Source organism: Primulina tabacum, chromosome 2 (genome assembly GCF_025594145.1).
Source record: "Primulina tabacum isolate GXHZ01 chromosome 2, ASM2559414v2, whole genome shotgun sequence".
NCBI classification, from domain to species: domain Eukaryota; kingdom Viridiplantae; phylum Streptophyta; class Magnoliopsida; order Lamiales; family Gesneriaceae; genus Primulina; species Primulina tabacum.
In genome coordinates this window covers 49,225,109-49,240,539 of record NC_134551.1, presented here as the reverse complement: position 1 = coordinate 49,240,539, position 15,431 = coordinate 49,225,109, and the positions used below count along the sequence as shown (strand labels likewise).

At 34.8% G+C, this 15,431-nt stretch overlaps 2 protein-coding genes and 1 pseudogene across 2 annotated transcripts; 2 read left to right on the top strand and 1 right to left on the bottom strand.

Annotated features, from left to right (window-relative positions):
• The first annotated feature begins 2,798 nt into the window (after positions 1-2,798).
• Positions 2,799-5,021, top strand: LOC142534360 (uncharacterized protein At4g18257-like). Its single transcript, XM_075641209.1, has 4 exons — positions 2,799-3,147; positions 3,621-3,941; positions 4,295-4,454; positions 4,591-5,021. Exons 1-3 carry the CDS (start codon positions 2,828-2,830, stop codon positions 4,449-4,451), a joined length of 798 nt encoding a protein of 265 aa, XP_075497324.1. The 5' UTR covers positions 2,799-2,827; the 3' UTR covers positions 4,452-4,454; positions 4,591-5,021.
• A 4,138-nt stretch (positions 5,022-9,159) lies between these two features.
• On the top strand, positions 9,160-9,646 carry LOC142537822 (major allergen Pru ar 1-like; annotated as a pseudogene).
• Positions 9,647-14,079: 4,433 nt separating this feature from the next.
• Positions 14,080-14,847, bottom strand: LOC142537821 (uncharacterized). Its single transcript, XM_075643311.1, has one exon. The coding sequence runs from the start codon at positions 14,845-14,847 to the stop codon at positions 14,080-14,082; it is 768 nt and encodes a 255-aa protein (XP_075499426.1).
• Positions 14,848-15,431: the final 584 nt, after the last annotated feature.

Genomic DNA, 15,431 nt, shown 5'->3' with positions numbered 1-15,431 from the left:
TATTGATAAAAAAATTGAAATCAATTGTTTATTATTGTGGATTTTTTTCGTTATTATGAGCATGATTTTTAGCAAGTAGGTCTCTTGTGAAATGGTATCACGAATTTTTAACAATAAAAAATAATATTCTTAGCATAAAAAATAATATTTTTTTACAGATGATTTAAATAAGATATCTGTCTCATAAAAAGATTATATCACACAAATTTTTACTTTTAACGTGATGTTTTCTAAACGACAAAATATCGAGGTAAAACGGACATCTAACAAACTAATATTCAATTGGATTTGAATATTTATTTGCTGCTAATACTTATATATGCTGAATAAGTTGTCCTTGAACTGGCAAGTTTGTCCGTATGTTGAGCCACGGGAAACAGAATTTGACAGGCACTCCTGTTTCATATGTCATTATTATTTTTAATTTAATTAAATAATATTAAATAATTAATATAAAATTATTTTTAATTTAAATAATTTGTTCGATTTTTTTAAAAAATTATTTAGTTTTTTTTTTAAAAAAAATATAAAATATAGAGTGATTTGAAAAAAAATTTAATAGGATAAAAAAATAATTATGAAATTAAATATTTTAATATTTTTTAAAATAATCATTTTAAGGATCTCAAATTTAATAATATAAAAAGAGTTTAATCTTTACTTTATTTGATAAATTAATATTATTATCTTTTGATTATAAAATCTTATCTTGAAATGCTATGGGCTTAGAATATTAAGAACGCCCAGAGTAAGATTCACCCACTCACCCAGAATCTATGGCATTATTTATACGAACCAATAGAAATCTTCTAATTTAGTTTATGTTGTTGAATTCTATTCTAGTTTGTTTGTTTGTTGGTGTATTTTATTTGATTAACCAACTTATTGACTATTGTTTAATTATCGAACAATGAATATCAGTTGCTTATTTTTATGCACAATAAATTTTATTTTTTTATATGCATTCGATGAATCGAAAAGGTACTATTTAAAATAATAAATTATTAATATATCGATGAATTAATAACTCTTTAAATTAATAAATTTTCGTGGTCCAAACATTATTAATTTATAGAGATTTTTATTGTAGAAGTTGGAATTGGATACAAGATTGGTACTGTGAGGAGAAAATTGAACAGAGAGATTGTAAATATTACTATATTAGTGTGTGCTCTCTGCGTGTGTTACGTGCATGCAGCGGCGGAGCCAAGAATCTGATTATACTCGGGCTAGAATTTTAAACTCTAAAATCCTTTAATATTTTAAATTGATCTACCCGGCTAATATCAAATTTATCTGAAATTATACAAAAATTTACATATAATTTTTTTTTGAACCAGCCCGGATGAAAAATACTCTCCCTCCGCCTCTGCGTGCAAGTACAATAAATTTTTCATGAACATATTACGTGTGTATACGATCCATCTTTTATATAGGTAATTTGCTATAAAGCATTAGAATTAAATTTAAAAATAGAGTTTAAATTTGTATGATTTTTAATAAGCACTATTGTTAAAAAAATTTGAGATTAAAATCCAAAATTTTAATTTATTTATTTATAATAAGTTTTTAGATGCTTTTACATGAATTTTTTTTTTTTCATGAAAAAAGAAAAATAAAGAGTGAACAAAAAAGAAAGAGGGTATTTTGGGATTCTAAAATTTATAGAAATACTCTATTTTGTCTCTTTTATGATTCAAACAATATAGAGTAGGTCTTTTGTGAGACGATCTCACGGATTTTTATCTGCTGAGACAGATCAATCCTACCGATATTCACAATAAAAAGTAATACTCTTAGCATAAAAAATAATACTTTTTCATTGATGACCCAAATAAGAGATCAGTCTCATAAAGTACGATCCGTGAGACTGTATTACACAGATTTTTGCCGATATTATTGTTTGGCCAAAATCTTTGAAGCCCAATGATAATAGAAGCCCTAAAATGTGGAGAGGCCCAATAGACAAGTCCAGGAAGGGGTAAGTTGAAGACCACGTTTGGGGGAGTTGGTCCACGATCCACGTTGGACGATCGTGGAAAATGATCAAATCGTTCGGTGGATTGGAACAAAAACTGAGAGGAAGAATCAGAAAAAGCCCCGACAAAATCAACACAACAAATCTACAGCAAAGCTCTGCAGAATTCCTCTCAATAGTTCATCTTTTTCAAATTTTCAGTATTTTAGTTCCTTGAAATTTTTACATATTTCTTCAACTTTCTTGTGATAATGTCGTTCAAATTCATAACAGCGTAATTAAATTTGATATTGTTCATGGATTCCTCATGTAATTTTGTCTTATTCCTCATTTGTGTTTGCGTTTTTGAGCCATTTCGAAGGAGTTAGAACTTACGACCGAATCGAGACTCGCAACGCTTGGTAAACGGAGTCAGATCATTCACAACTTTGGCACGATCACGTGCCTGGCACGCCCGCAAATTTTCGTGACAAACAATTATATATAATATATATACACCCTAACCAGCGGTATATGCATTCGATTTTTTAATAAATATATTTATTAAAATAATTGAAATTAAAAAATCTAAAATTTTCTGATTTTAATATTTAAGATTTTTTCTAAGTTTAATTTTTAACAAAAGAATAGAAGACTTTAAAAAAATATATTTTGAGATTTTAAAAATTATAACAAGAAACTATTTTATAAATATTAAATAATTATAACAATAGTAGCGGCCACTGGGCTGGATCTTATTTTGGGTCTAAGTTTACTTAAAGCCCAGTAGAATTTATATGGGCCAGCTTATTAGTCATTTGTTCGCTAAATTATTAAACAAATCCCCCATTCATCGCAGAAGCAGGGAAAATGGGCGAAGAAGGTGGAGAATCTGAATCCAAGGCGTCGCGGAAGAGGACGGCAGTGGAATCTCTGGGATGGCTAACGGAATCTTCCATCATGCCGCGCAAGCATCGCGCCATCGAAGGCGTTGGGCCGTCCTCCATCCTCGAGCTCAAGGTTCAACTGTACAAGTCCCAGGAGGACTCTAAGCGCCACCCTAAGGAGTCCGTTCAATCCGCCGACGCTAACTACGCCCAACATCTTGAGGTGCACCGTGCCAAGATGAAGATATCCGCGCAAGATTCATTCTCCGCCAAGAATTCCGGCGTAGATACCCGTGCCGCGAAGTATAGTTGCTTTGTCTGACATCCCCCTTTCTATAGATTAATGCTTTATTGGGTTAATGATTACTGTTAAGGGTAGTTGTTGTTATTCTTTATGTTTTGGCGATTACGATATATAATTGAAGTTATGGTGAACGAATAGTGTTCTATGATTTTGCCGGATATGGAATCGTGATATGCAATCAGTTGGTGATCTCTTACTTGTTTCCTTTTGTTCTTTTAAATGGCTGATGGTGTACGAGATTTTTGTTGTAACTTATGGTTTAGCGAATGCAGGCTATTATGATGTCTGATTAGAGTCTCCGTGTCCTTCGGGTTCGGAAATTTATGAATGGTAATTGTAATGTAAATAATTTGTTTGAATGTGATGTATTATAAGTGAAAGTTTTGTTGTGTAACCGTGTATACCTAAGATATTGAGTCTTGGTAAATTGCACTGTTATCTGATAGAAGAATTCGTTTTTGTCTTGTCTCAGGGATAAGCTCGAGCTAAAAGCTGTCAATGATGGATCAGCAAGCTATGCAGCATTAGAGAGGAAAGCAGAGCTGTATGATAAGCTTGTCAGAGGTGAACTTTCTGATGAGGAAGAGTCAGAGAAGTATTGCGTTAACTTCTTTCGCAAGGGTGTTGAGCAGAATGAGTCCCTGATGTCTGGGGACCAACATATGTCTCCACATGAACTTCAAGATAAGAATGGTGATGGCAATGATGATTCACTCTTGCAACAAACAAAAGCTGCAGGTTTTGGCCAAACAACTGCTACGGTAGACAGAAGTGAACATAAGCGCTTTGTAATGTAAGTTCTTCAACATCGACAAGAGTTGACATTTTTATTTTTATTTTTATTTTTTGTTCACGAACTTAATGATACTTGGTATATCAGTTGTCTCATGCCATATGAATTGAGAATATATTCATGCCTGCCCCCAATAAGTTGATCTGATATAAGCGAAGCCTGGAGATGGCACACGCATAGTCGTATACTAATACCCTTTGAACTCCAATTTTGAAATTGTACGACTTTCCTGGAAACGTGCATAAGTAATGAGTGAAATGGCTCTTTGAGGCAAATCTATCATTGCGTGCATAAGAGAGTCTATCTTCTTTGATGACTTGAATACCTTTTCTGACTATTGCTTCCTTTCTCAGGGAAGTTCACGAAGAAGCAAATCAAGCAAGGGAGAAAGTGTCCGAGCTCAAAATGCGCAGGCAAGAGCAGGCTGCTGCTCGTAGAGAGAAACTAAAGCAGGCCTACTTGCGGAAGCAGTTTGAGAAATTGAAAGCATCCAAAGTTCAACCTGAGTGAAAGGTGATTGTCCTATATTTTCCTCCTTGTCATAGTTTAAATTTGTAGGTAATGCTTTAACATGTTCTTTTTTGTATGCATCTGTAATAAAAGTCCATGGCTTTGATGTTGATCAAATGTTTGTTTCCTATGAAAACAGATGTTCATTTTCGCCAAGAAGCTTTCAAGGTGATGCGAAACTGCACCAGATGTTGACCGGCCTCACTACCTGATCTGCGAGCAAGTTGAACTTTGTGATCTGATTGGAGAAAAATGAGGTAACCATCCAGTAAAATCTAACCTCGAACAAAGCCATTGGGGAGAGGTACTAAGAAATTACCTGATGAAAGCTTCGGTATGTGAATTATCGGAAACTCTACTGTTTCCATATAGAATAGTGGTCGATATCTGCTTCTTTGGGTTTATCTCAGCTGGAAGAACGGAGCTATTTACATCTCTCAGTCTTAGACATCGCTAATTGACTTGTTTATATGTGTATATGACTCTCTGATTTATTGTATATGAGCATATACACTATGGTCGATTTGTAGACCAATTGCTTTTCGTTGAAAATTTATTGTTATTGGGAAACACATTGCCCTTTTTAGTTTCGGTAAACCGTAAACCACATTATTCTTGCCACCCCCCTACTTAAAGAAAATCTTAGTTGTATCCTGGAAAGATATCAAGAGGTTATATCATATTTTTCAAATACGGCAAGTAATTTTGGCTCCTACAAAATATTTTCCCACGCATATATTTGAATAGTCCAAGTAAGTAAAAAATCTAGTATTTTTTATTTACATAGAACATGTTTCTACTCCATCTCAAAAAAATTCTCACCCATCCCAACTTTGAGCTTCAAAAGGATTTCGTCAAAAAATGCCATCCTCTGATATGATTTACTTCTTATCCTTATAATTTGGGGTAGAATTTAGCTCATCACTCTCCATAAAGTTATTGTCATTGAAATTGCTCATCGTAAATGCTAGATATATCTCATCTACACGTTAACATTTTCATGATTGGACTTCTTTTAGATAAATTTTCTTTACTTCGAAGATAGAGACAATTACATAAGAGTGAAATATTACCATTGAAATTATTTCACGCAAAACATGGGATTAAAGATCCTTATAATCACACACAAAACCAGCCCAACCAAGGATAACAACCAGAAATAAAGGAGGAACATCATCTTCTTCAAGCATAAGCATTAGGCTTGTGAACTAGGTAAGCCTCCACAGCCTTGTAAACTCCCAACACCTTCTCCTTTCCCGTTTTTATGTCATCCTCTTTAAGTGAAAATTCGCCCTTTGTGTGATACGTGCTGGTCACCGTAGACAATGTACCACCGTCCAGTGTCTCTTCTAACTTGATTTTATGTGTAATTTTCTGGAGTGAATCTGTCAAGGCCGTATCGCCCTCAATCACTGTGTAGTTGTAAGTATAGGTCTCTTCGTTCAGCTCGTCGATCCTATACTCCTAACATTTTAAGATTGCTACCTGCAAAACGTGAATCCTTTCAAGACACGAATGCCATGTATTATGTCTGCTTCTTGTGCTCTAGCTACCAATAATTCACAATTTCAAAGATTGTTTAGTTTGTGGAATAAGATTAGCGAGGGGTTATAGTAATTAAAGTATAAGAAGCTGAAACATAACGACACAACAAGATGAAATAGATTGTGCATCGTTATCACTTATCACACGCTGATGCATGGTGAGATAAATTTTACATATATTATTAAAAAAAATCGTAATGGGCTCAGTGAACTCCATGCTTTTTATTATATATATATATTGCTTTGGTCACTTAGAAGTTTTCCAAATTCGTTTATGTTAAAAAAAACAATCATATTTAATTAATATATATTTTCAATTTATAACTTTAACTTAAATAAATTTTTGTAAAAAAATTATCATTATTTTCATTTTCATATGAAGATCATGAGTTTTTTTTATTCAAATGAGTTAATGTACTTCGATTTCACGAAACCGTCATTCATGTCAATATTAATATAATGTATATTGCTTTGATTGATCTATGTATAATTAATATATGCATTTAATTTTTATTCATCTATTTTTTATTTGTTGGGTACATAAATTATTATATTGATAATGATATATTGAACTTTTTCGTATAAAAATTAAATCATAAAGTTGCATTCATATGCATTAAATTTTGTCATATTCTCATAAACAATAAATTTATCCCTAATAAATATTTCGTATTGTTATTTTAGTTTATGTATTTTTTTAAAAATATTCAGGAATTCAATCTCTAGTAACTTTTCTTTAGATTCGAGTCAATTGAAATATAATGTCATTTAAATTAAACATATTCAAAGCAAATTATTTATCACAAATTTTTCAATTTCTGATTATAATGATTTATATTACTTCGTTTCACAACATTTTAAATTAATACACTTAATTAAAAGTAAATTTTTAAAAAATAATATTTTAGTTTCGTTCGGATATGTGATATTTTATCGTCAAAAATTTATTTGGTTTTTTTATTTAAGTATGATGCATCTTCTTCTTATTTTATATTCTTATAACGTAGATATATTTGATCATATTTTTATTTTATTTTATAATAATTTCATATTATGATTCAGGAAATTTGATTCAGTTTTTTTGTCAATCATATAGATTCTTCAACACAATATTGTACTGTTTCTTCATTTTTTCAAACAATTAGAATTTATATAACATGCGTTCAAATTGTTTTTCCCCGAGATTGGATATGTAAAATTGTTTAATTTATTTTCAATTATCACTGTATTAAGTTGATATTATTTGAAGAAACTATATGTGAATCTTATGGTTTCTCTATGTTTGATTTTTTTTTTTAGATTTCAAATCAAACTTTTTTTCCTATTCGAATAGAAATGTATATATATATATATATATCTATCTATATATATATATATAGACATATATATATCTATATATATATATATATATATTTAGTGATTATCCTTTATTATTAAACAATTATACGTTGGAATGAAATATTATATTGTTAGTTGATAAATTTTTAATATCATTGATTCGATGAAAATTTTGAAGAAAGTTTGATGTATTTCAAAAAATAAAAAAAATATTTTTAATTCTCTTAATTCATTCTTTTTTTCCTCTCACTTCGTTTTGAAACATGATCGTAAATCAAATTTTGTATTCATTAATAATTGGATTATGACGTTGAAGTGAATCTCAATTCTTAAAAATAGAAACCATACAAGTAAAAAGTTTAATTTATATTTTAGATTTTCAATACAGATATTTGTTCATCTTTTTCACAATTTATTATTTATATTTCGACATGATAAGATGAGCTTCTATCCTCGGTTTCGTTTGTGATGATTTATTAATTGTTCATTGAAATTTCTATCATTTTGGGACATAATTATCCAACATCTTTAAATAGAATCCTTAAATTACTATTATTTGATTTAGAATGATGCACAACCTAAAATATTCAGTTTTGAGGTTTTAATGCTTGTTATTTATCTTGTGAAATAATAATCATCCGAAAATAACATATTTTTTGGTGGAATATATAAATACTTTAGGATTTGAAATAAAGCAGAGTTTGTGTGAGCGTAATATTGGACTGAAATTTTTGTATGATTGTAAATTTTTTCTATGTTTCAAAAGGAGAGAGCTGAAAATTTATTTAAGTACGAGTTTATAAGTTCATTTACAGAGAAAATATGTCTAAATATATGGAGAATCTTAGATAACTAAATAAGAAACATCACAAGTTTCATTTCAAATTAGAAAAATTAGTTATTAAGAACAATGATATTTTGTCAATGGTGGTGAAAGATGTAGATAAATCAAGTGAGACTTCAAAAAAAAAATAAGATAAAATAAAATGGAGTAATATTCGAAGTGTGAACGACTCAAATAAACAAAATAAGAAGCCCATAAGAAAAAAACAAAGCAAGTATCAAAAAAATTAATTAACATCAAATCCAATTATGAGAAAAACACGGAATTTAGATATGATGATGAGATTGTTGAATTTAATCGAACAAAGAAGCATGAAAAATAAATAAAAAAAGATAAAAAATATATTGAATGATTCAAAAATCAAACAAAGAAAAGAATGAATAAATTAAATCATTGTTGTTTCAAATGATATAATAATATTTTTTATTAAATAATTTGTGAAAAAATCATGTATGTATGTTGATTTGTAAATTTACGATCAATATCAATAATGCACATAAGGTAGTTAATCAAATCATAAAACACGTCTAAATTCAAGATAGTAATGCTTATTTGTGATTTAATGATTGTCCCATAAAATCCATACGTGATTTTGATGGGCACTCTTTAATTTCCGAAACATGCATAGATCATTCACGATTTGAAAAATCCAAAATGAAGAATCTCTCGAGACATCCTATGTATATTACAACGTTTGAATGGCTAATTATTATAATTATTCATTACTGTTAAAAACAATGAAGCATGCAGTCATACTAACTCGAATTTACCCAAAAAACAACGGGCAGCATCCTGTTAGCCACTGCGAAGATTCATAGTACAGAAGACTTCGCACAAATTGGACAAGCAGCAGAATATTTTGAACCGTGAAGACTTCAATTACTCTATAAATACCATTCTCCCCCCTACTGATTTTCAGTGAGCAGAAACAGGATTTCTAAGGTTTAATTATCCATTGAATCCTGACCTAACTAAACAAAGCATGGCAATCACAACGTTCATCGACGAGCACGTTTCTCCGATCCACCCTTCAAGAATCTTTAAAGCCTCGATAGTAGATTCCCACAACTTGATCCCAAAACTAATGCCACAAGCTATCAAAAGTGTCGACATTCTTGAAGGCAGTGGAGGCGTCCGGAAGTATCAAACAGATCAATTTTGCTCAAGGTGGGAACTTCAAATCTGTCAAATACCGCGTGGATGAGCTAAACGAAGAGTCCTTGGTATACAGGTATACGTTGATTGAAGGCGATGCATTGATCGAGAAACTCGAAAAGATTACGTATGAGGTGAAGCTTGAGCAAACTGAAGATGGCGGTTCGGTATCTAAGGTGACTAGCAAGTACTACACGGTGGGCGATTTTGTCCTGAAAGAAGACGAAGTGAAGGCGGGGAAAGAAAGGGTTTTGGGAATGTATAAGGCCGTGGAAGCTTTCCTACTTCAGAACCCTGATGCTTATGCTTACTAATCATTTCTTGGTGTTTCCTGGTTCACTGCATATGTTGTCTGAATATGTTTCCTTTACACGTACGGCTCATTTCTGGTTTATGTTTGTATGATCTTTGATCTGTCTCTTTGTTCACAAAAGTTTAATCGAAATTTGTAATAAATATTTGATTTAATCCGCACTTTCTTGTTCAATTTCTATGATTGTATATGCAACAGAGAGGTTGGATTCTTGGGAAGATCTCAAATCGGTCGCTAGCCAAGGGCATAATTATATCCCTCAAATTTTTTTATTATGTCTCGATTTTGTCCCACCCAAAATATACATATACATATATATATACATATATATATATATATATACATACATATGTATAAATTTAGAATTTTACTTTTTTACCTTTCTTGAATATTACTTTCATTAAAAGAAGATTAAACTGGTTAAAATTTTATTCTTATTTTTTTCCGTTGAATAACCCGTTTTAATTAATTGATGACGGGACTCTAAGCAGGAATAATCACATTAGTTAATGTGTGTTTATGTATATAAATGGTAAATTGAAAAAAAAGCCAACACATTTTTCTTTAATATGCTAAATCCCCACGGTGTCGTTAAATTCAGCTGAAACCCCATTTCAAAAAATAAATAAACTAAACTTCCTTGTGTTATTAAATTTATCACTAAAACCCCATGTCAATAAATCTTGACAAAAACTTGTGTGAGACGGTCTCAAGACGAGTTATATTTTATGAGACGAATCTCTTATTTGGGTCATCCATGAAAAAATATTAATTTTTATGCTAAGAGTATTACTTTTTATTGTGAATATCGGTAGGACTGACTCGTCTCATAGATAAAGATTCGTGAGACCATCTCATAATAAATTTACTCATAAATCTTTGGGTAGTTTTCTAAAAGGCCCTTTTCTCTACTTTTTTTTAAAAAAATATACCTCATATATATTGTATTAATTTCAATATATACGCAGGATCACACTGTTGGTCCATTAGCCATAATTTTCTCTAAATATTTTATAATGCACTTCCTTTTTAAGCAGCCGCATATGAAATTATACCGAAAGGTAGAACAATTTTTTTTTGATGGTAACACTTGTAATTTTATTCAGAAAGCAATAGATCGTCTGTTACAAGATTCACCAACCAAAACGAAAAAACCCCATTTTCTCAAACAAAAGGAATAGGGGAAGAAAGCGAAAAAAATGCAAGTGAATGCGCCACCCGATTCGTCGATCTGCCAACATGTCTAAGATCGGTATCAGTGCGATTGTCCAATGTGTTCCGAATATCCAACGCCAGTGCACCACAATAACTTAAATCTTCTGCTGGGTTGATGACTGCTTGCACCGCCAGCAGAGAATCAGTAGTAATTACATGGGCTTCTATCCCACGTTCCTCCAACAGCCTCATCCCATCTCTTATTGAAAGGAGCTCAGCGAAGACCACCGACTGTGGCTTAGAGATTCTTTTTCCGAAGGCAAGCACTATTTGACCGTCATGATCTCGCACTATGCCCCCAATCGAATAACCACCCGTGTCAAAATTAACCGCCGCGTCTACCTCAAGTTTCAAGGTGTTGACCGGTGGTCTCGTCCAGCGTTCGAGCTGGGGTAATGGCTTCGGAGCAGGTACGGTAATTAAGGATTCCCGAGCTTCCTTGAAGTCTTTCAAAAGGGAGGTGCTCCACTCCACATCAAATTGAGCACATCCAGGCACCTTCTCATGAGCAATCTATCATGCCATACAGCCCAGGTGCGCATCGCAAAAACCTCCATATCTGCCTTTCTTAACACTGCTTTCATTCGGATGAATGTATCCAAGAAATCCATGTCTTTTACCTGTTTCAGAAAAAGATGAAAAATTGTATCATTCCAACACTTCTTGGCAAATGGACACCAAAACAGAGCGTGCTCGGTTGAATCATGACCATAACCACACAACTGACACTGATCTGTGACGGGAACATGATGCCGCAGCAGGTTCGCGCGAGTTGGAATAATGTTGTGCAATGCTCGCCACAAAAAAATCCGAACCTTAGGAAGAACTGACAATGACCATACAAATTTCCACCAAGATTTCGCATGGGTGTTCGAGGTATGGCTGGGCGTATCGAAGAACCCGACTTCAAGCTTGTAACCATTCCGCACAGTGTACTTTCTTTTGGGATCATAGAGCCAAAATCGACAATCCTCACTCGAATTATTTGCTAGTGGGATAGCTAGAACATCTTCAGCTATATAAGACGGGAAGGTGGCTCGAATCAGCGACTCATTACATGCTCCATTCACGATGAAAGAGTTTACGTTATCAAGATCATTCGGGATACCTGCTGGTCGCATTAGAGACTGCAATCCCGGAATCCATTGGTCTCGAAAAGTTGCGATTTGTTCTCAATTACCAACTCACCAACACAGAACTTTCCTCAGTAGCTTTCTACTCCACAAAAGTGATCTCCAAATAAACGAGGGGTTATTACCTATCGGAGCGTCCATAATATCATGATGCTTGAAGTATATCACCTTAAAAACCCTGGCTACAAGAGAGTCTGGATTAATGGCAATTCTCCAAACTTGTTTTGCAAGAAGGGCTCTATTGAACGCTTTCAGGTTACGAAAGCCCATTCCTCCCATACATTTTGGCACACATAATGTATGCCAATCTTTCCAGTGCATTCTCCTTCTCCCTTCTTCCATGCCCCACCAAAAATTTGCGTATTCCCGTTCAATAGCCTCACAGATCGCCTTAGGTATATGGAAACAAGACATAGCATACGTGGGGATGGACTGTAAAACAGACTTGATTAACGTTTCTTTGCCTCAAGTGGAAAATGTCTTGTTGCCTCACCTTCTCAAACGGTTAACTATAATCTCAATTAAATATCTGAACTGGAGCTTTTTGCTACGCAAAGAGAATGTCGGCAATCCCAGGTAAATGTCATGACCCTGCGTAGTGGAGATATACAACATCCTCTTTATCTGATCATCAATCACTGGATCCGTATTCGGGCTAAAGGACAAAGATGATTTCTCAAAGTTTAATAGCTGGCCCGAAGCTTTTTCATACAACGATAGACACTAGCGAATATTCAAACAGTCGGCGATAGTAGCTTTTAAAAATATGAGACTGTCATCAGCAAAGAATAGGTGGGAGATTTGGGGACAAGAATTTGCAATACGGACACCAGTAATCAACTTACGTGATTCAAATGAGCTCAAAATCGATGACAACCCTTGAGCGCACAGAACAAACAGAAAGGATGATAGAGGATCCCATTGACGCAACCCTCTGCCCGGATTAACGTGGCCTATAATATCGCCATTGAGGGCAATCGAGTATTTGACAAAACGAACACATCGCATCACCTTCACAACCCATATAGGATTAAATCCGAGCTTACCCATAATTTGTTCTAGGAAGCCCCATTCCACTCTATCGTAGGCCTTGCTCATATCAAGCTTTAATGCCACGTATCCCTTGCTCCCCTTTTTCCTGCTCCGTATCCAGTGTAGAGCCTCATAACCCTAGTAAGATGTTATCTGTTATCAGTCTGCCTGGGACAAATGCACTCTGGAACTCATCAACTGCCATAACCAAAATCTTCCGAAAACGATTAGTTAAGGCCCGGGAGACGATTTTATAGCAGACATTGCATAAGCTAATAGGCCGGAAGTCCTTCATAAGCATAGGATTTTTAATTTTTGGAATGAGAGTGATTATAGTCTCATTCCACTCATGAAGCAGAGCTCCATCATTCAGAATCCTCAACACAGCCTCTGAAACCTCCGGGCCTACCACCTGCCAATATTTCTGGAAAAAGAATGCCGACATACCATCCGGTCCTGGAGCTTTATCCGAATACATATCAAACAAAGCTTTCTTAACTTCCTCAGCCGAAAATGGAGAACATAATACCGAGTTCATCTGCTCATTAACCTTCGGTTGAACACAGTCGAGCACCAGATTTATATCTTGGATACTTGGGTCTCCTGATTTAAATAAGTTAGAGAAATAATCCACCACAATCTCGGCCATCCCCCCTTTATTAGAACACCAGTCACCATGCACCGATAGCAGCCCACTAATAAGATTCTTCACCCTTCTGGTTGAGGCACAAGCATGAAAGAATTTCGAATTTTTATCCCCATGAGCCAACCAATTTACCCTACTTCGTTGTTTCCAATAAATCTCATCCTTGGAGGAAAGGTACTCAATTTGATTCTCCAGCTCTTGTATGTGGTCTGCCGAAGCATGCCATTTATCATGAGTCTTCAATCGATTTAGAAGGGATCTTTTTTGCTTTATTTGACTCGGAATGCGTCTAAATCGATCTCCAGCCCATGCACCGAGAGCTAGCTTGCACTTCATGATGCGGTCCAAAAGCGTGAGTGTGGCATCATTTGAGCACCAGCCTCGAGCAACTACTTCCGCACAATCCAATTATGTGGCCCAATGAGTCTCAAAACGGAACATAGAGTTATGGGGATGAAGATTTGCTGTCCCGGAGCCTAGTTTCATAAGAATAGGCCCATGATCTGAATGATAAAATTCCAACGATTCGGCTCTAGCGGTAGGATATAAAAGTCTCCACTCCAATGTGCCGACATACCGATCCAGATGTTCAAAAATGAGATCATTTGATGAGCGCCTATTAACCCATGTAAAAAATTCACCGCTGCCATGTAAATCCTGTAGAGTGCATTCATCAAGGGCATCCCGAAATGCCTGAGTTTGATGTAAAGGCCTCAAGTTACCTCCCAATTTCTCCCGATCGAAACAGATTTCATTAAAGTCTCCTCCTACAAGCCACGGGACACATATAAATTCCTGGAGTCCAGATAACCGTCGAAGAAGCTCCCACGAGAGGTGTCTATTCCTAGCCTCTGGGTTGCCATAAAATCCAGTAAATCTCCAACATTTCTCAAAATGATTCACCATGCAGTCAATATGGCGGGATGAATAGGAGTGAACAGTGACATCCAACGGTGTTTTCCACAAAATAATCAATCCCCCGCTTCTACATTGACAACTCACAGTAAACATACCGAAAAAACCAAGAATATTTTTCCACCATCGACACTGATAGTCTCTCATTTTATATTCTGAAATGAATAGGAGAGACGGGTCCTTTTCAGCGACTAATCGCTTAAGTTCACGGAATGCCCATTGGTTCCCAAGCCCCCGAGCATTCCACACTATACAACTCATTGGTGTCAGCGGAGTTGCTTAGCAACCACCGCCGAAAATGTACTGTTGGTACCATCCATTGGCTCCTCAGGAGCACGTTTTGTCCCAAGCACTGGATGATCATGCTGAGAGTTCGTCTCGCCATGGACTCTACTGTTGTACGGAGTAGACAAATGATGTTGTTGGCCTGATATAGAACCCTTCTCCCTGGCCCTGCGTTTCCAACGTATATTAGAATTCGGGTTTGGGTGCTTTGTAGTCTCCTGGTCATCCATTGGATAAGCAAGACTACAAGCATTATCAACAGATTTCTCCTCGTGGTTGCTTACTTCTGGAGTCAACTGCTCAATAGCCAAATGAGGATGGGTATGGTGTGACTCACATACACCCAATCTACCTTGGGTTTTGGTGTCCCCAATATATCAGTAGCCATTATACTCCCCTCTTTAGATTGTTCATCAACACTTTGACCAGCCACATCACCCGGCCCCCCTTTCCATCTTTGTGTAAGAAACCACTCGAATAACTTGCACCGATCTCCTCAGAACCATAGGAGGGGCTGCCCGAAGTACCGATTGGCTTGGTGCCTTCGAACTTCGGTGGGG